The sequence below is a fragment of the Hoplias malabaricus genome, chromosome 6 (assembly GCF_029633855.1).
Source record: "Hoplias malabaricus isolate fHopMal1 chromosome 6, fHopMal1.hap1, whole genome shotgun sequence".
NCBI classification, from domain to species: Eukaryota; Metazoa; Chordata; class Actinopteri; order Characiformes; family Erythrinidae; genus Hoplias; species Hoplias malabaricus.
The window spans coordinates 36693396-36714850 of record NC_089805.1 but is presented as its reverse complement, the minus strand read 5'-3'; the positions used below and the strand labels follow the sequence as shown (position 1 = coordinate 36714850).

The 21455-nt window shown below is 38.1% G+C and overlaps 1 protein-coding gene and 1 long non-coding RNA gene across 5 annotated transcripts in view; one reads left to right on the top strand and one right to left on the bottom strand.

Moving 5' to 3' along the window:
• The first annotated feature begins 1178 nt into the window (after positions 1–1178).
• Positions 1179–21041, top strand: LOC136699508 (uncharacterized). Its single transcript, XR_010803646.1, has 3 exons — positions 1179–1241; positions 13676–13794; positions 20909–21041. It is a non-coding gene; the product is annotated as an uncharacterized lncRNA (long non-coding RNA).
• The window catches only part of spire1a (spire-type actin nucleation factor 1a), a 43715-nt gene continuing 25699 nt past the window's right edge, over positions 3440–21455 (bottom strand). Inside the window, exons 4-19 of one of the 4 annotated variants that reach the window (XM_066674270.1) lie at positions 20882–21007; positions 18160–18234; positions 17699–17863; positions 16357–16443; positions 15765–15894; positions 13821–13862; positions 12510–12557; positions 10793–10968; positions 10139–10232; positions 9887–10032; positions 9660–9677; positions 8668–8805; positions 8384–8454; positions 6417–6444; positions 6168–6316; positions 3440–5398 (exon numbers count right to left, since the gene is read on the bottom strand). In XM_066674270.1, the coding sequence (XP_066530367.1) occupies positions 5143–5398; positions 6168–6316; positions 6417–6444; positions 8384–8454; positions 8668–8805; positions 9660–9677; positions 9887–10032; positions 10139–10232; positions 10793–10968; positions 12510–12557; positions 13821–13862; positions 15765–15894; positions 16357–16443; positions 17699–17863; positions 18160–18234; positions 20882–21007 (1749 nt within the window). In that variant the 3' untranslated portion in view covers positions 3440–5142. The remainder of the gene's footprint in view (positions 5399–6167; positions 6317–6416; positions 6445–8383; positions 8455–8667; positions 8806–9659; positions 9678–9886; positions 10033–10138; positions 10233–10792; positions 10969–12509; positions 12558–13820; positions 13863–15764; positions 15895–16356; positions 16444–17698; positions 17864–18159; positions 18235–20881; positions 21008–21455) is intronic. The other 3 variants (XM_066674271.1, XM_066674272.1, XM_066674273.1) reach the window with 3 other exon arrangements.

Here is a 21455-nt window from a genome sequence, read left to right as displayed (position 1 = left end):
CCAGAGACGCTGAGCGTCCGATGGGCGGGACAAAGCCCAGCATTTATCCAATCACTCGACTCGTTTCGCTGCTTCGCTATTGAACTCTGTGGACGCTCAGCGTCTACACCGTTTAAAGCACCGTGAAGCTGCGGGAATGATTGAGAGAAAAGCCGCGTCTTTACCAGTGATAAGAAGCTGACTCTGAACAAAAGTTGAGCGCGTTGTAGTGCATATTTATTCAATGACATGTACACAACAGTATATATTTGATCACTTATTTTTTACATTTTAGGGGAAGCTGAGCTTCCCTTGCAGTCTTAGAGCAATCACCACTGCTCGATATCTATACTGACATCCCCAAACTCTGCAGGTATTTCCGCGTTTTAAAACAGTAAAGTACAGAGAGATGTGTGTTTATGTGAAATCTGAGTTGTCACTCAAAAACTCATTAGCCAGTGGGAAGGCACCCCTGTGAAACCCGTCCATGCGAAACTTTTGTTCCAAGATCAGGTCGAATATAGCATTTCAACTCGTGGCATCATGTGTGTTTTTACAACATTTTAGAACCAGATTTTAGGTGAAGAATTTTTCTAAATATGTTTTAATTTAAGAAACACATTTTATTGCCGTACACTATAAATGACATGTACACACAACAGTATATATTTGATCACTTATTTTTTGACATTTTAGGGGAAGCTGAGCTTCCCTTGCAGTCTTAGAGCAATCACCTCTTATATATATATATATATATATATACACATATCGTTTAAGTCACATTAAGCCTCCTTTTATAACTGTATTATTGAAGTACTTTAGTGAGAGCATATAGTATACAAAATTATAAAATACAAAGCTTATTTTGTAGGGTGACCAGATGTCCTCTTTTACCCGGACATGTCCTCTTTTTTAGACTTAATAAAAAATGTCCGGGCGGAATTTCACAAACGTCCGGGATTTTGTTTTTCTAGAGCTTACATAGAATTTCGAGAAGCGTTTCGTTCACAAACTAGTCCCGCCCTCCCCTACTCCGATTGGTTCGCTTGAGTGAGAAGGGGGCGTGGTGAAGTAGCCTAAAATCTTCGGATTGGACGGTTTGACTGTAGAGCTACTGTTATTGGTCGATAACCTTCTCTGTAAACATTTAATTGGTCAGTCTGCACGTCAGTAGTCCTTGTTTACGTCAGGCAAAGCTAAAATATTTGGGCATTTCTGGTTTTAAATTTATGAAATGGCAGAATCCTAGCATGACACTGCAGGTATTTAATCTCAACTTGTTCTAAAATTGTTTTTTTTTTGTCATTGAAACGTTACTGTGTTTGTTTAAAAAAATTGAGCCTGATCTAAATGGAGAGTGTCAGAAGTGTAGACAGGTCAGTATTTACGGTTGTGTAATGTGGACCATTCAAACTCACTGAAGTGTTATTGGAAGTAATATAAGCTGTACTCGGTTTCTTTTTTACCACATGCCCCAGGGCAGAGCCCCGTTTAGCACCTTGGCAGACTCATGTTTCCCAGAGCTTCAGTGGAATCAAACACCACCTCCGAGACATGGTCACACTAAGTATCACGTTGCTCACGTTAAGTGCCAGCGCTGCAGCAGATGGGCACAGAAGCAGGCACCAGAGAGGTCAGTGCAGCTTCGAAAGACACAAAGGCACGTAGGTCACTATGACCGAGGTTTAGACTGTTCTCATGTTGAGTGCTTGTTTAGTCAGACAGTCCAGCTGCTCTGGCCTTTTGCCTTTGAGCCAGTTCCACTGTTTTTGGCCTGAATGTTTTGAAATATTTCACAGCAATCTTCATTTTATTTTATGGGAAATATATTAATACCTCATTAGAAACCCTGATCGTGTAACACCATAGTGTATAACAATGTATGTGTTACTCATTCTTTAGTAATCCCTCAGTACTAAGTTTCTAACCAGAGGTGCTGTTCTCTGAATAATTTGTGTGGTGGGTCACTCTCAACCAAGCACTGACACTGCAACACTCAGTAACACCAGTGTGTTTTTTCACTGTGAAAAACAGGGCATCTGAGATAGACTGAACTGTCTGTTTGGGATTAACAGTACTTGGTTTAAGTGAATTGATTTCGAGTGAAGACATGATAGTTTATACATGGAAACCAGTTTTAATATATTACATTTCACCTAGAAAACATTCGATTCTGACAAATCATTTTCAAAATTAATATTTTAGTCTTTTTAAGCAAACAAATACCTAATTATATAGCTTTTTAAGAGCTTCCTGTGTGTCTAAATCCCTATCTCAATACTGCATATATTCTTAATACTTCCTGACACTATAATAAATGAATCATTTGTACTAGTCTTGCACGTGTCCTTTGCAAAGTAAGGAACTCCTCTGTAAATGTAAATGATGTAAAATGTGCACAATTCACTGAAGAGCAGAGAACTCCAACTGGCAGATATCTGAAGCACTTGACGGACTTTAAGTCCCCTAATGGCCAAAAAGTGATTGTTGGATCTCTGTTTTGTTCACTATGGATTGAAGACACACAGAGACAAAGAACAGGGTCAGAGGTCAGTGTGCCTCTGTCTCACATTACACTCAAAACCATTGGTCTCTTTTTCAGGCCACATCACAAAGTGTCTCATGAAGCGAAACCTGCTAATTACACACGTACACAAGCCTTTGTCAATGTTGCTACAAGGAAATAACCAAAGTGATCTTCAGAAAAAAAAATGCCTGTTCACTGAAAGATTAGTAGCTTCATTCTCTGCTGCAGTTATTCTGCCACCTACTGGACCAAACACAAGCTTTCCTTTGAGTTCCAAATCAACAAAACATTAGCCTTCACATAATAAAAGCAGGTGTTCCACAGTTCTGTCATCTGTCTGTGGGATTATGCTCCACTAACAGGACGCTTTAATTATGTAAAGTTCAAAGCCAAAGCTTTTGAAAGCATTGCATTCCTTTCAGCTAAATCATCAGACCTAATTACTACCATTCACCACCAGAGGCCACTCTGTACCAACCAAAGCTCAAACCAATGTTTATTTACTTTTGCAGAAGCCAGGAGAGGGAGACAAACACTCATGAGGTCTATCCAGATTAAAATGCTAATCCTCCAAATGACCAAAATCAATTATTAAGATGTCATGTTACACAGATTGATTGTTTGTCGCGCAGTGACCCGACCATTGTCTTCAGAGAATGTTTTATGTAAGGCTGATCATGGGAATATGAAGTTAAAACCGATTTAGCCCTAAAGGTTGTTTCCCTCAGTAGGCAGTTTACTAATCGTCATCTCATGTGGTAACTTTGTGATGAGGTGTTGTTTCTGTCATCTGGGTTCAGTCACAAGAAGATTCTCTCGAACGTAGCATTTCACACCAGCACACCCTGAGTTTAAATGTCAACCATTTAATGAAGAACATCTTAAAAAAAAGGCTTTCTGAGGGAATAAAAGACCATAAAATGCATACAGTAGTCAAATTTTGTTTATTGTCAATTCATTCACTTAAAAAAATCCATAGTTTTTACATGCACACTCTTCATTCTTTAAACAGGCAATAAAGCCAGAGAGGAAGGGTCTGGGACTTTAGCACAGTTGAAAGAGAAGGTTTTTAACCAGTCAAACAATCTACAAAACACTGAACTACAGTGTGTTCATCTGTGTTTAAGAAATGAAGTAGCAATACCTCAAACCCTGTGTGGAAGATTAGGTGAGATTCAGGCCATGATTAATTCAACAGCTTCACACTAGCAGGGAGTCATATGAGTTACGGAATTTTACATGGCACTTACAATTACTGATTTGGAAGGAGGAAACTAAAAGAAATAAATAACAACAAAAATACTTGTATTTAAAAAAAAAGAAAAGAAAAAAAGCAGCATTTTACAATGAAAGTGCTCTCTGTGAAAAAATATGACAAAATGATTAGCAAACAATGAAAATAATATTTATATTAATATAAAATCATATACGTAGATAAGTAGATCATGTGTGATTTAGACATATGCATGTTCCTAGACAGATCCTACAAAATAATTCTCCTATTTGCATCATTTAGCTCAGAATATATTTTCTGTGTACAATAGGTCCAAGACACATACAGTTCAGACTGAGATTTTTTGGCACAAGCAAACTATTCTTTAACAAACTTCATTGAGCATCCAAACAATCCCTAGAAAAAAAAAGGCCAGGGAGCTGGGGTCACAGGAAACTTGCTCACATTTGTGACTTTCAAACACTGTCAATAAACAGGAGCAATATATATATATATATCCTTAAAGAAATTTAGCAGGTATCAAAAACATTTACTAATTTGGATCATGTGACTAAGAAAGCAGCAGTTTAAACAAACACCAAATGAGGAAAAAAACATTTGGTCAGCATAAATCTTAACTGGGCACAGGAGGGCAGACTGGTCAGACCTAATCCGCCTGTCCGTCTCGCAGAGATTGACTGTTTCACTCACTTCTTCCTGAGTGGGGCCAATAAGAAGTGGTTTCTTCGGTTTTTAAAAGTTTGTGGGCTGATCCTTCAGCTTACTATTTACATACAGTTGTATGGTTTACACTTTAATTAAAACATACATTCAGGCCTTGAACCATTCAAAGAAGTACTGAATGCTCTGAGAAGAAATTCATTTACCTGTTCTCTCCCAGTGTTAGCTTAAAACTACCTCACCCTTGCTTCAAATCATTCAGTGTTAGAACATGCACATCTGTAACATGAACAAAACTTGGGGGGAAATGAGCTTTAAAGCCTGTGGTATGAAGTACATTTCCACATCTTTAACTCCAGACTGAACTACCTTTTCCTGAGATGGGAGCAGGGCTGGCTTGATTAAGGACCCATGCTGGCAGAAGGACAGGCTCATTCTTTCAGCCATTTCTGGCACTTCTCAATAAGAGAGGAAAAGAGGGCTATTGGAGACAATCTACAGTGACTTAGAGAGCTTTACGTCTGGTCATACTGTCATAGGCAGGACCCATCATGCCTGACACTAGGTGAGCATCTTGGACTCTCTTACAAAGAGCACTGAAACCTTTTCCAAGACTAAATCATCCTAAAATGATGGGATGTGTCTTATGACTGGACCAGACCATTAGAGTTCCCAACGCTTTATTGAGGGACAGCAAACATGGCTGCCACAGAATGCAGTGCTAATACACAGAGAAAGCCCACTACATTTCTTTGATAGTCCGCTCTGAGGGACGAAAATCCCTGGAGTTGGATGGGGATATGTAGAAGGACTGTGTCTTGCGCTTCAGACGGGCGCGTTTGGTGGCCAGGGACAAGTTGCGCTTGCTGGAAGAGATGATGTCATTGATGAACTTCCTGCAGTCCATACACACCTCCATAGTGCTCCAGTCTTCTGTCAGCTCCTTCGGCAATTCCACTTCATCTTTGGAGGATGAGTGCTCCCCATGCTTAGACAATCTGCAAAGATAAATCCATGACTAAGCTGCAATGTTTCAATTCTATAAAAATACAAATATTTAACATTATGAAAAAAATGGTGTTATGTTTATAGGCATGCTTAAACCTTTAATTAAAATATTTTATAACATTTCTAAAAGTACTACAATGCCCCTTTAATATTCATATGGTTGGAATTAAATGTGGCTTCTACTGTATACTGTACAGGAAAAAAAAATACTTTGAATAAAGGCAGTGGGGGAAAAAAAAGAAAAAGCACAATTAAAAAAATAATAATTCATGGTCTGTAACCACTTATCCATTTCAAGGTTGCAGTGGGTCCGGAGCCTACCCGGAATCACTGGGCGCAAGGCAGGAACACACCCTGGAGGGGGCACCAGTCCTTCACAGGGCGACACACACTCTCACACTCACTCACACCTATGGACACTTTTGAGTCACCAATCCACCTAACAATGTGTGTTTTTGAAACCGGAGCACCCGGAGGAAACCTACCAAACTCCTCACAGACAGTCACCCGGAGCGGGACTTGAACCCACGACCTCCAGGTCCTTGGAGCTATGTGACGGCGACACCTACCTGCTGCACAATTTTCTGTGTAATAAACTTACACACTTACACATTCACTCACTCACTCACACCTACGGACATTTTGAGTCACCAATCCACCTACCAACATGTGTTTTTGGTCCGTGGGTGGAAAAAGCAGCACCCAGAGGGGGTTAATGTGTCATGGAAGGTAGATGTTGTGGAATGCTCTAAGAGTTACCTGGAGATAGAGCGGTTCAGGCTGTGGCGGTGGTGGCTGCCTGAGCTCCTCTCTGGCTGGGCTGTGGCGCCTGACTCCTCCTTTGGCATGGTACTCGAGCCCAAAGAATAAATGGGCAAGTGGGCGTATGGCTTGGATGGCAGCCTCATCTTAGTGTGAAATACATATACACAGTAATTACAAAACAGACTCAATCAATCACCATTAGCTAGATGCATACTTGAAACTGAGGGGAGAGGTCACATTTACCTTTTTACAACACTGCGAACAAACAGGCCTGTAAAAACAAACAAAAACAACAGAATTTTGTTTATCTTTTAAACCATACATGTAATTCACTTGATTCAGCTCTAAAAGTGCTTGCTAATCAGCTTCGCTAGATCAAGTATAAAGTGATGTGAAGAATAGCTGAAATGTTGAGAGGGACGGAAAATCTGTGGATTCATTTTAGAATTATTAATTCATACACTTTAATGTGCATCCACCATTGGCAGCAGCAGTGCCTGCATTGTACAAGGTGGGCCATTTATATGGATACACCTTAATAAAATGGGAATGGTTGGCGATATGAACTTTCTGTTTGTGGCACATTAGTATATGGGAGGGGGGAAACTTTTCAAGATGGGTGGTGACCACGGCAGCCATTTTGATGTCGGCCATTTTGGATCCAACTTTTGTTTTTTTCCAATGGGAAGAGGGTCATGTGACACATCAAACTTATTGGGAATTTCACAAGAAAAACAATGGTGTGCTTGTTTCATGAGTTTTTTCATTATTTACAAGTTTCTCTTTGTTTACAGCCATTGACATGTCGCAGAGGTTAACACATGAGGAGTGGATAGAAATTGTGTTGATGCCTGGTGAACGCAGTAACTGGGTCATGGCAAATTGTTGGATGAAAACTGTCACTAATGAAGAAACATCAGTGGCTGTCCTAGCTTTATTCAGCAAGAGCCCACGGTGTAGCACTCGCCGCATGTCACTGGAGAGTGGCATCAGTCGAACATTCCTTCGGCGGATATTAGCTACACACAAATGGCACCCTTATAAACTCCAGCTGCTGCAGCATCTCAACGAGGATGACCCAGATCGGCACACTGAATTTGCAGAATGGGCAAAACAAAAATTGGAACAGGACCCTCAGTTTACACAGAAGATTTTGTTCAGTGATGAGGCAAACTTTTATGCGAATGGTGAAGTTAACAAACAAAACCATCACTATTGGTCTGACACTAACCCACATTGGATAGATCCCTCCAAGACTGAACAAAAAATTGATGGTATGTTGTGGTAAATGGGGTACAAAAATAGTGGGGCCATTCTTCATCAATGGAAACCTCAAGGCCACTAGATATGCAAAATTGCTACATGATGACCCCCCTTAGACTTTTATCTTTAGGGTCATCTGAAGGCAATTGTCTATGCTGTGAAGATACAAAATGTGTAGCACCTGAAACTACAGATACTGGAAGCCTGTGCTAGCATTTCTCCTGCGGTGTTGCTATCAGTGTGTGAAGAGTGGGAGAAGAGGGTTGCATTGACAATCCAACACAATGGGCAGCACTTTGAGCACATTTTATAAGTGGTCAGAAACTTGTAAATAACTCATGAAATAATAAAAGTTACCAATAAGTTTGATGTGTCACATGACCCTCTTCCAATTGAAAAAACAAAAGTTGGATCCAAAATGGCAGACTTCAAAATGGCCGCCATGGTCACCACCCATCTTAAAAAATTTTCCCCCTCCCATATACTAATGTGTCACAAACAGGACGTTAATATCACCAACCATTCCCATTTTATTAAGGTGTATCCATATAAATGGCCCATCCTGGCCCAATGTTCTGGAGCAGTGATACATGAGCTGTAAGTTACTCATGCTTAGTGTTGAGCACTGGCTAGACGTTTTAGTAAGCCCCCCTGACTTAACAAATGAAGAAAAACATTCGTGATCCAAAAGTAATCACCTCAGTACCTGACCTCACTAATGATCCTGTTGGCATGTTATCAAATACTCAAAGCTATGTTTAAACACCTTTTGTTAGGCTTTCCCAGACAATTAGAGGCTATTAGTGCAGCAAAGAACGACAACCTCACTATATCCTTGATTTTAGGTGATCTCAACATGAATGATTGTCCACACCACTTTTGGACACATTTTTTATTTCATCATTTGTGTGTTTAATGTATATTATGTGTGAACAAGCTTTGCTCACCTCTTGCAGAACTGACAGGTGTAAGACCAGGTAAAAATGGAGAATCTCTTTGTCCGACAGGAGAAGCAAAGCTGAGAGAAGAAGAAAAGTAGGCTGGGTTTGTTTATGATCAATCTGGTTGGGTCAATTCTTCACCAGAACTTTGGAGCATCATTTCCAAATGTTTTATTAGCAGTAAAAGAATCACACGCATATGAAACAGTGTGTTAAAGTAAAGGTTAAGTAAATAACTTCTGAGAGTGTCATCAGAATAAGCATCAAAATGAGTTTATAACCGTGCTCACTTTTCCTTTCTTAAGTGCATTGTAGATGTCTTTGTACTGCTGGAACTTCTCCAGTTCAGCTTTGACCAAAACCTGCCTGATGTGCATCACTTCCTCTACTGTCAGAGCCAGACACTCCACAGGGTAGCAAAACTCCTCCTACGCACAGAAAAAAAAATCAGCGTTAAGATCATACCTGAAAAAATATCTGGCATGTTTGTACCTCCCAGTATTGTGTGAAGCAATGGTAAATATGACAGCACGAATGTAGCATGGGCAGCAGAAAAACTAAACTAATGGTCATACCGTGAGAACAAAACCACAGCACAAATGGAAATGGCACAAAAACAAGATATTATAAGCTGGATCTAGGGCGATAATTCCAAGTATAATGTTGTTAAGTGTTGCAACCAAGTTAATCCACACCCAAAAAAAAAGCCCCCACAAAAGAATCCAAAAGCAAATATAATTTCACAACCCCAATTATTTTAAAAGCATGTTTGCATACCATTAAATACTCTAAGCCATTAAACTGTCATTAGTAACACTTGATACACCCTTATATAGCCTTTTATGTACCCAAACACCACGTTAGAGGGGTGTTAGTGTTGTAACAGCACATATGTTGTCCAAATAATAGTCTTTTTTTGTTTGCTAAAAGTAAATAATAACAGTCTGTGCTGTACTAACTGCATAAATCAGCTGGGACCCATCATTCTTATATCAATATTTGTCCAAAAATAACCATAATTAATGTAGTCGCAATTCTTAAACCATCAAACCAGTGTTTTGTTTGTTTATAATTACTTAATTGTGTGAAATAAAAGACCACTATTTTATTATGTTTCTGCTTATTTCATTTCAGTATTTTATGCTCATTTATTCTCTATCAGATTATTTGTAATTGCCTTCTAAATAACATCCAGAGTATTTCAAGTATTTCAACACATTTTTTTGTTTAGTTTCATGAAAAATTTGAATGTTAGTAAAGGAAAGGAGACAGTGATTTTTACCTTGTTTTCCGATGGCAGCTACAGCAGAAGTGCAAAGGAGTAAAGATTAATTTCAGCTCTAATAATGTAGAATATTTCCTATTTCCTATATACTCTGCATATGAGCCTTTACCTGAGACTGCTATTGTTATATAAAATAAACACAGAAATGACCCAATTTGATTGAGATCAGTTTATTATAAAACATGTTAAAATCTTGGGGAGTGCTCCATGAAGATTTGACATACCAGAGATTTAGAGCTCTGCCGAGACGGAGGCACAAACGGTCGAACGCTTGTGGGAGCCTCCTTTTCGATAGAGTGTCTCCGCTGAGTAGTAGTAGGTCGCCGGTCAGGCTGAGGGGTTGAGGATACTGGGAGGAACTGGGGAAGACCTGAAAAATAGTGAGGGACAAAGACCAAATAGAGTAAAATTAATATACAAAACTGTCAAAAGAGAATCTAAAACATTACTGATCCACACAAAAAGCAAAATCTTACTCCTTTTGCCCACGACAGACTCTGGAGAGGTGTCGTCCACCATTGATGTAGACATGCTGGAGCTGCTGACTGACCTGCGGGTGCTGGGCTCATCCTGTGGACAGGACACAGACAATTAGTTCTAACACAAGATTTCACTGCAACCAAGCGGAACAAAAATCACCAATAGAAACCATTCACACATGACTTCCATTAAACATTATATTTTCAGGTTTGGCACATAACTGTTGTATGCAATGAACACTTATAAAATGAGCAGTTTTCAAAATGCATGCAAAAACCAAAAGGTAAACTGACCATAGGACTGTGAATTGAAATGCAGTACATTTTATATAGAATTACTCTAAAACTAACAAAGAATTCCCTGATGCTTAGTACAATTTTTCAATCCCTGTGTAGTTTGTAGGTCTTGTAACTATCTACAATTGTAGCTTCTCAAGATAAATGTAGTAATGGAAGCATAGTGATATCTCAACCAGCTGTAAGTTTATTCAAGAAGATGTGCTGATAAATGTTGTAGTGATTTTTGCCAAGTTTCACATACCAGTCCAACTGTAGCTTTAACTTTTGGTTTTTAGTTTTCACCATTAAATTGATACTCTTTCAATCACCCCAACCGACACTCACTCAAAACACATGGACACAAATGCTCACCTCAGAGTCAGAGCTGTCTAGCTCGGCCAGCGTTGGTGCCTTGAGCAGCCTTTTTCTTTGTGAGAGTGGCTGAGCCCCAGGTACTCCATTCACAGGGCTGTGAGAATGTGGTGTTCCATTAGACAGAGTGAGTGTGCTGATGGCCAACTTCCTGGGCGCATCAGGGGTGGACAAGTCTGTACAAGACATCATGAGGCACAATTAGACACAGCACATCAACTCAGCTCATTATATTTCATTTTAACACCCCATTTGATGAAATGAGTGAATATGCCACAGTTCTGACCCTATAATAAACTGTGAATTGAGCAGTTAAAGAGCAAACCCATGTAAGATTTTCAGATAAATTCTACATGTAATATGAAGATCCTCAGAGAACACCAAGACCTGTGGCAACAAAAGTTTATTCAGCCAGGAGAAACTTGTGTCCAGTTTCAGAAAGATTCAAAACTAAATGTGCAAGAGCACAATACATAGGCCTGTTTTATATTAAGTATATACAGAAAGGTGACAAACTGAAGGAGGAAAAACAGAATCAGTGTGAGGACATGTGTGAAGATGCTTACAAATAAGTGTTCTGTACAATACAGATGAGCATTTACAGCCAATGTCCATTCATATACAAATGTATTTTAATACATAAGATATTCCCAGGAATAATCATGTACATACGTAATAACATAGCTCCAGAAATGTAAACAGTTCCAAAAGAATGCCAGCAAGATGTGGCAAAGCAGAGCTGCAGAGTGTTTAGGAGAACTCGTTTGTCCTGCAGTGATTTTTAATGCTATCAGTGAGTGAATTTAATCACTGAGAAGACATGTTTCATTACATCCATGGTAAATTAATCCAATCCCAGTTGGAATTCAGAGGCTGATTGTGCAGGAAAGCTGTGTCTTTTCTGAGGGGATGGACATAAACATACTGCTAACTCTTATTGGTTTTGTGGCAGACTAGAAGACACAAGCCACGTACAGACCACCCAGGTACAATCCAACAAGAAAACTGCTGGGGAAAAATAAATTCTCATTCTTTGTGTGAATTCTGCATCAACACTGTAAGTAGTAAAGATCTAAGCGAGTTCATTGCTGGGCATAGACTGCAGCTTTTCTGGGAAAATGTACCCCATGATGACAATACCCCTAAACACAAGGGCTCAGTGAATGATTTGAGCTCCACCCATACTACAGTTCCAGAGACATCTATGGTGATATTACATACTGTTTTGTACAGGCAGTATGTAATGAACCAGTATTAAAACTGTATGTTTTTTATTTGTTTGCTTTTTCTTACTGCAAGACTAGTACAAATACAAAGTTGAGTCATCAGGCCAGGTTCTATACTAAATATTCACTCCACTGCTAATAAAGCACTGCTTTTCAAGAAAGGTTCTTTATTGCATTTTTTCTGCAAAGGTCTGTAAAATATAGGCAGAACCCAAATACTGTAGATGTGTCGGTCAGCACCGTGCAGAAATACGTCCTTCAATTCAAATACCCAAAATTTGAGAATTATATAAGCATTCCAACTGGACTAATCCTCAACTACAAGAAATAGAGAATTTTGTGAGCTCCAGTGTTTGACTCCTGCTTACACACGCTTAGAGTAATGATGACTTCCTCAAACTCAAGTTCACAAAATCAAACAACCTCATCTAAACCCCACTAGGGTGGGTAAGGGAGGTGCCAAATTCATGCGTGCATTTCTTATACTTTACCTGAGCTTCGGAACAAGTCTTGAGGAGTGCTCATGCTTTTGCCTGCGCCTAGAAAGGAACATATTCTTCAATATGATCCCAAAAACACCCGTGTGTGTTGTTGCTTTGTCAATAGTGCCTGCCTTGTCTGAGCTGTACTGTGACATGGTGAGGTTCACCTGTCCACACCGGCTGGATGAGCACAATCAAGCATATTCTCACTGAGACACCAACCAGTCAGTCACAATCACACAGTGAGCATAGCTAACAAACATAACACACACAGTGACGTTAGCCAGTCAGCCAGTCAATCTGCAAGCTGGATATTAGCACAGAGATGTTCATACACGGTCTGGTGAAGTCAAAGAAGAAGCAACTCATCTATTATTGTGAAGCATGGTGGTAAGGGAACAAGAGGACACCAAGAGAGAGGAGATGGATTAGAGGGTCAGAGCCAGCATCCTTGCTTAATTAATTCTAGGGGCTGACACACAGCCTTAGGAAAGATATACTGAGATCAGCTATGGCATAAGAGAGCTTCTGTTACATAACTGCAAGTCCAAGATCATCTGGCCTTGCACATGGGGTTATAGGAGGATATAAGCTAACATCATTAATCCCTATTTATTTTCCTTTATAGACTATGAGAGGATCAGTGGTACAGACCTATGTGTTTGTGGTTGATTATAGTAACTGATAACCAATAGTTCTGACAGTTAAAATTAGTCAGGTAAAAATTCACGTATTAAAACTCAATGGTAGATAAAAATTATTTGATTATTAAAGACTAGGGCTGCACAATGATCAATAGCACTATAGAATCCTACTGGTATTAACAAATATTAGCTTTAAAAGTTACCACTGTTAAACAGATGTTTAAATATGGACAGTGTTTCATGAGCCTTAATTTGTAATCTTAACTCTAGAGGTGTCTGTAGGCCTGTATTTAATAAATATGCCTATAAAACATTAGTATCAGCCATATATCTGTACATTCCACAACCCCTATATATGTACATTCCTATTAAATACAGTACAAAATAGTACATAGTACAATTTCAGAGCTTAATGAAAAGGGACTAGTCACTGACAGAAAGCTAGAGTAACCCTGATGTAATGAAACTATGGCTCAGGCTGAGAATGCTATATTGACCCCCTTCCTATCTGTCTCCATTTCTCTTCATGAGCGTGTGTACGAACCAGTGTGAAAACTCCTGCACAACGGAAGATGAAGGGGAGAAGCCACTAAAGCAGGAAGTCTAACACAACAACAACAACAACTAAAGGATCAAAGCGTGGAGCCATGGTAAAGAATTAAAACTGTGTCTTTACCTGATGAGTCAAAACTCACTGACATGCTAAGCGGCCGCATTACTGAGAAATCAGGCCAGTGTTAACGGAGAAGAGGAAAAGGAGAGGAAAAAAATGAGGCAATGAGTTAGTAACAAAATAAATAATTAAAAGTACACAGAAAATCATGAGGTAGATTTAAAGAAAAAGGAAGAGAGAGGGAGAGAGAGAGAGAGAGAGAGAGAGGGAGAGATTGACGAGGTTTATTTTATGAAAAAATAACCGGGAACCATAGTCTGTTTTGTTATTAACAGGGTTGTAAAAATTAACCTGATAGACTATCAGACAGAAGGACTGAGATAAATGAATGAATAAGATTTACGGTTTAATCCTTTTCTCAATACTGATTTTATCAGTGTTTAATAAAGCTGATTTCAAATATTTGATTTTATTTGAATATTATTGCACTCTAGCCCATCGTGACTTGAATTAACACCCTGGGAAATGTGCTTGACTAAAACACAGGATAACATAGGCTTGTTTTAAAAAGTTCATAAAAAATGTATTAATCCATATTCGGATGTCATAAAAGTGTGCAACAGGCCTCACATCCATAGGTTGAATAGTCCCTGCTTTTCTACCCCATCACAGTTCACAGTGCTAACCTGTGCAGTTGCCTGTCTGATGTTGCAAATCTAGTTAGTTGGCGCTCTCCTCCAGTGCATTAAAATGTGACTGAGGGAGTCCTAGCTGACGTGTGGATTAGCAACAACTAATAAATTTGCATAAAAAAATGCATAATGTCTATTCAACAGACTTACACCTTTGTACTGTCTTTCTGAAAATTGTAAAATGTTTAAAGCCAACTGCCAACTGTTCAAAAGCCCTTCTTAAAAAAAAACATGAACAATTTTAAACAGAAAATGAGATCAGTCACACTCGTTTTTGAGAAAGACAGCACAGAGACAAAAGGGAACTATGTGCTTACTGGAAGTACAGTTTTAAACTGCAGTACACTATTAATGCTTATTTTTCTGACAGCGTACTGAAATAATAAACAACCTTAGAAAACAAGTCAATATTTTTCCATTATTTTTCCAATGTTTCAGATGATTGGACAGTTGAATGACTCTGCACTAATGAAGTTTAAATTAATGGCAAATAAAAAAAAGAATAATAATTTAAATATAAATGTTTAAAAACTTCACACACATTACTGTCCGGTTCAGATCATGTTAATTCAAAATGTATCCCAATAATTGACAAAAGTATGCCAAAGATGCACAAAAGAGCAGTACGCCTGTATGCTAACGCCACATGTGCAAGAAAAAGCTTTTAACAGTGTGTAGCTCTCCTAATAAATCACAGGTAAAATATTTATTTAACTAAAAGACTATTCATAATAAGAAATTATTTATATAATTAGTGAAAAATACAAAAAAAAAATATTCATTCATGTTTCTTGGAAAGAATCCACCTAACAGGATGAAGTAGTAGCATGGATGAGTGAGCCAGAGCCAAATAACAGAAATTCATGTCAGTAAGGATTTTGAGGCGACATCTGAGCAGCAGCAGAGGCAGCCATGCATGAGAGAAAATGGCACACTGTCACACACCCACACTGCCGCATGCAATGACCTTCATTGAACTCTCATATTACTAACTGTGCTATACTCGCATAGCCTCCTCTGCAAACAATACATGATATTTCTAGAGTATTTTAGCTTAAACAAAAAAACAATTTTCTTAGCTTATTGTTTATAGAACATCTTGGACAAAGCAGGAGGTGTGCAGACAATTAAAGCCATTATCAAATGCAATCTCATAAGCATTAATATGCATTTATCTTTTCGTTCAAGCTACACGTACTTATGTACTTAGACTACATTAGGTATCATGGAAGTGATGTGTCTGAAATTTTACGATTTTCAGGAGCTAATGTGAATGTGAATCTCCCATGAATGCACATATTGAAATAACACTAACCGAGGCGACTCCTACGGATCATATCAGGAGAAACAGGCCTGAGCTTCCTCTCAGCTTTGATCTCCTCCAGGATGCGTTCATGTAGGCTGGGGGGTCTCGGGGGGTGGGGCTTCAGCTTCCGTGCTGAGACCTAAAAACATGCACATGAATTGCGATAACTCTTTGTTAGCATGCAGGGCATTTCCAAGCCTTTGATACTGCTAAGAATTGCAGTCCAAATATGTACAAATGGTAGAAATACACACAGTACCATACACAATTACTGTTTTCAATAATATAAAACCATCATGTAATATATTTGCCTCATAATAACGTTTTAAAAAGCTTTCACAACTTAAAATAATGAATTTTTTTTATCATTTAGCTTGTTTCTACCAAAACATTAAAAATTAAACTAACTGGCAGTGTAGTTTAAATGTATACTGTAGTTAAGTATTATTGAATAAAACAAATTTCAAGAAACAAACAATTTTATTAAAAACTATTTTTAAAGCAACAAATATAATGATAAGGTATTAAAATTAAAATCAGTTAGTTCAAACTTTTGAACATTTGTGTTCTTTGTTAATTTTCCGTTGTTTTATACACTCACAGGATTGAGAGGAGGTCTGGACCGTATAAATTCCAGTATGACCTCATGGGCACTCTTCTTTAACCTGGGAGGAATATCACCATTCACCTGCAGAACACACGTGCAGGACAAAGTTCAATGGTTAGATTAAAGACTTCACAACTAATGAGATGATTAACGCTATCACTGTTGAGTGTAAGGTTCTAAATGATAGACAGGCTCATAGTGAAGAGAAAGAAAGTAAAAGAAACTACAAGTCATTTTGGCTTGTAACCTGATGAGTATATCTGCTGTGCGTCTATAGAAATATAAGGAATTGGTTCTCAAAGTAATACTACAGTTCTCAAAATTATTCAGGCATCAGTTATGTAGGGCAACGGTGTGTAAGGTATATAAAGGTTGAGCAATTACTTCACATTTCACTCAAGCAATTATATATATATATATATTTTAATCAGCATTAGCCATAACATGGCAGATCTCAGCAGCTTTTTTCCAACAGCTTCTGTATACCCGTGTTATCATATATATGTATACATGATATTTAATCATTTTACTCTTTTTATGTAATTGTTTTATTGGACTTTTGTGATTTTTATTCTGGCTTTTAATTTAACATTTTTTTAACACTTTGAATGGCTTTTGTATGAAAGGTGCTCTATAAATAAACTTGCCTTGCCTTATCATACAAATTCTGACATCCTGCAGTACGCAAGATGTTGTGAAATACCATTAAAACATTCCTAACATTCAACTCAAAGACCAACTAAGTCATCTTCTGATAAGAAGAGCAAACGTTTCTCTGTGTAAATGAGTGGCTCACGGAACAATGAAAGTGAACAGTATGAACTGAAATGCAGGACTCCACCTCTTCTTGGTTGACATGGAAAAAACAATATAGAGAAAGAAAAAAAAACAGCCATCCCTGTTTAACCTAGAAAGATAAAAACGTCCAAAAATAGTTTTAAAAGTTTTCACTTTCTACATTAAAGGAACTTGCCATACATCTTTAATGGAAGTAGTTGAGCAGTTGTGTGATATACTATACTGAGTCACTGTGCATTTGGGTACCTGCAACATATATTTCTTACGTCTGTGGTAACTTGAAATTTTTTTTTATTAAATTATATCTTTAAATGGAATAATATTGAGAAAAAAATCATTTTGGGAGCCTAGACTTAAACGGAAATTAATATGCCCATTTGTATACTGGTAGCACAAAAAAACATTTGCAAAACTGCTGACCTTACAGTGTTAAACACAACATTAATTGCCATTAGAGCATACACTGTTGATTAGTTTAATTTGTACTATAACTGAAAAGCATTTAACAAAATTAATTTCCACATGCACAAACACACACCATGACTTTGCGGAGTTTGTAGCGCTTAGAACGGATGTCATCCATGAGCATCTCATAGGGTGTGAGTTGGTATTCGATGGGCAAAGGGTTATACTGACGCTCCTGAACCTTCTTCAGCTTGACGCCGTTCCTCAGGTCCCTCATCACCTGCACCCAGAACCGTGCCTAAACCGTAAACAAACACACACGTACATATGAGAACACATACACCTGCAGGCTTACAGACAAAACATATACATGCATTTAGGCCTTGAGTTTTAATGACATACGAATAACAACACGTACATTGTACAATTTCCTTAATTAAGACCTGCATATAGCTCTCTAAACATCTCCGGGAACTTCTCATAAGGTCATAGTTGACAATAAACCTACAAGAATAGACCAGCGCCCACATTCAACACTGAGTCAGAATCAAGTTTCTAGATTTAAGCTCAAGAGGAAAATAATCTTGCTTTTACCCAATCAGCATTCTGCAGTTCATTCAGGTCTCTGACAGGTTCCTCACGAGTCTCTCCCTCCATACGCCTTAAATTCTGAAAGAAAAAAAAAGCAAAGGTGGAACACAATCACTATGAAACATTTACTCAGCTGACTGGGGATGCAGCCAAAGCACAACTATAGAGAAAATGTTTGTTGTTTTATTCATCCTGAGTGACAGTAAACTGATCTGTGACAGAATAATAAATTGTGTCGACATTGAAGCAGACTGTGCCCGCCACAATCAATGCACTGTTAATGTGGCTTTTAAACTGGTTGTAACTCTGCCAGGACCAGTGAACTACTCTAAAAAAAAAAAAAAGTCACTGCAACAGTGTAAATATAAAGACAGGGGCAGAGTCCCCAATATATTGCCATACTTTACTGTCTGTAAATAATATGGGTCTTTGTAAGAAATTTGTGATCTCAGTTTCTGTACATGAGTAACAGCAATTTGTTTTGCAGTATGCAACTTACTCTTTGAAGGTAAAGCACAGGCAAATTCCAGTTACACATGTCTTATATAGCTTTACAGCATATAAAAAAAGAACATGAATACACACACCATTTTTGCCTTTATGTTTCTAATGCTAAGTCACCTTTCATTAGAAATGCTGCAAAAAACAGAAGGTTCCTCTTATACACATGAAACATGCAAATTCACAAAGAGATTCTGGGTCTTCTGTGGCCTAGGGCTATGTGAAACATCAGAACTAGATCAGACCCTTCCTGTCAAGTCAGCCTTAGATCAGAGGAAAACCTAGGAGAGAAAATGCTGATTATACGGCTTTACAATTCCCACAACAACATATTCGTTTTCTCCCACCCTGTGTCTATCCTCATTTAGCAAAAGCCGTTGTGGAATCTCACTCACGTCAGCGTATTAACTGCAGTCGTACTGAGTGTTTTTTTTTTTGTCCTGGCGGGTGCATGAAGTGAATCTGTTTCCAGTTAAATCTGGTCATGTGTTTTAGCGAACATGCTAATCACATTTAGCCAAAAGCCTAGGGGCATCCATAAGGAAAAGCAGTAACAAATGCACTGTGGGTATGATACCTGGTTATGTATTTCTAAATACATTGATAGATTATGAGGCCTACATAAACCCCTTATTTAGTACTGTCCTTAAGTTTGTCATCTTACACACTGAAGCGCCATTATAAAAACCATGTACAAAAAACACACATATGAACACATTTGCACGTTTACAAAAGTATTTTGCAGGCAAAAATTTAAATACTCTGGATACCCATCAAGCTCAGTTTGCTAATGGTTTTGTACACAGCTCCAGACCTCCACTAACCAGTATTTGCCATGGCCTTGTACTTGTTGTTCAGCAATTCTGGGATGCCTGTGGTGATTGTCAGATGCACTCATTCATTCATTCATTCCAAATAAGGCAGAGGTAGAAGAGAAGAGAAAAAAAAAGTTTCCAGCTGTCTGTGTCTAGCAGGCACACCCAGCACAGACAAAAACTTCACGCTAGCAGACACGATAGCACTGTTGTCCACTGGTGCTTGCCTAGAAATAGTCCTGGGGAACTGGATTATAGGCCAATCCCTCGGCAAACAGCTGACAGAGTGGGATGGAGCACAGGAGGATACCCTCTGACTAAGCCATGTAATGCAGCCACTGGGTGGGACAGCAGAAAACCATAGAGTAATATGACTCAGACTATTAGCATCATGTTAAGACCTGCTTTTCATTCTCACCTGTATCGCAAAGAATTACCCAAACAAATATATAATATACTTATATATTATATACTAATATAATAATCTATAGCAGAGCAATAAGCATAAAATGTTAAGTAACAATAATTAGGAATAATTTGAGTTCTTGGCTTACTTTGGCATCTTTGTAATGTATGTAGAGCTATCAAAAATGCATCAAATATCAGTTTGAAATATTAGTCAAAACCAATAATTCCTCCAATGCAGTTTAACTTTTTAAAGCAATTACCTGCAATATTATGATTTAATTTGAATAATCATGCAGCAGGTTGTTGTACATTTTGAATGGAAATTTCTAATGTAATTTAAAAGGGATACAATATATTATTGATTGGATTATATTAATGATAATTATAGCCTTGGTTAATATGGTTTCCACATTCAGTGACCATTAATATTAAATTCTTTGATGCAATGTGTAGAAAAAGAGTATTAGATGTTTTTAAAAATGCAACGTATAAAGAAGCAAATTCTAAGCCTTGACAAGAAGCCTTCTGGCAACCTCAGCACAGAAAGAAACTGATCCCAGCATTATTTTTACATTGTCAGTATCTGCTCTCTACAGAAGATACAACTCAGTAAGGTGAGACAGACTAATGAATGCAGCAGTTCCTCTTGTTTCATGAAAACAAAAGCTGTATGAACTGAGAGACAGGGACAGGGATTGAGAGAGGAATCTCAGGGAAGGGTTATTTTTACAGGAAGTAGATGAAAATACACTTCATGTTACTGGATAGAAAGGAATTTATTAACCAGAAAGTATTAAAAAGATTTTAGACTGGCTCATGGAACGTACCTACGTTATTGAAATGCCTTGCAAGATAAAACAGATTCTATTATTATAAAAAATATTACTGATTAAATAAATTATATCAAACAAGGAAATCAAACCTACAACATTAACCTTGGTAAAATCTCAAACACATACACTTAAGTTTCTTATTGCTTTATTAATGCAATGTCACTTTACCTCTTTGGCACTCTTGATCTTCTCCAGGAAGGTGCGTAACTCCCTGGTCTCAGCGTAAAGAGCCCGACAAACGGCCTGGTAATGGTTTGGAGCATCTGATGGACTCGGGAGGTGGGATGTGCACAGCTGAAGAAAGAAAGTCTTTTCAATACAATGTGCCGAATTCTCAAAAAGAAACAAAATAATCGTTTATAAAGTTGTTAGAAATACCCTAAAATTAATAAAATGTAGATATTTGATCCAGGCGTCCAACACTGTCTCAGCATTCTGTTCTTCTGGACTATAAAGTATATATAAACAAATAAGGACAAAATCAAGAAATAGTGCCCTCCATGGGTGCTTCCAGAAAATTTTACCACTGCTCCTGTCACCCACGTCCCTTTCTACTGCTCCTCTCCCAGCCCAGACGTTGACAGAGGAGTCAAAAAGAGCAAAGGAGAATGAGGAATGGAGAGAATGATTAGTAACTGGGGAAACCGCTGATCCTTTAACAATATGATGCTGACCATTGATGAATTGAGCCAATCATAAGGTTGGACATAAATTCTATATCAATATATATCACAATATAAAA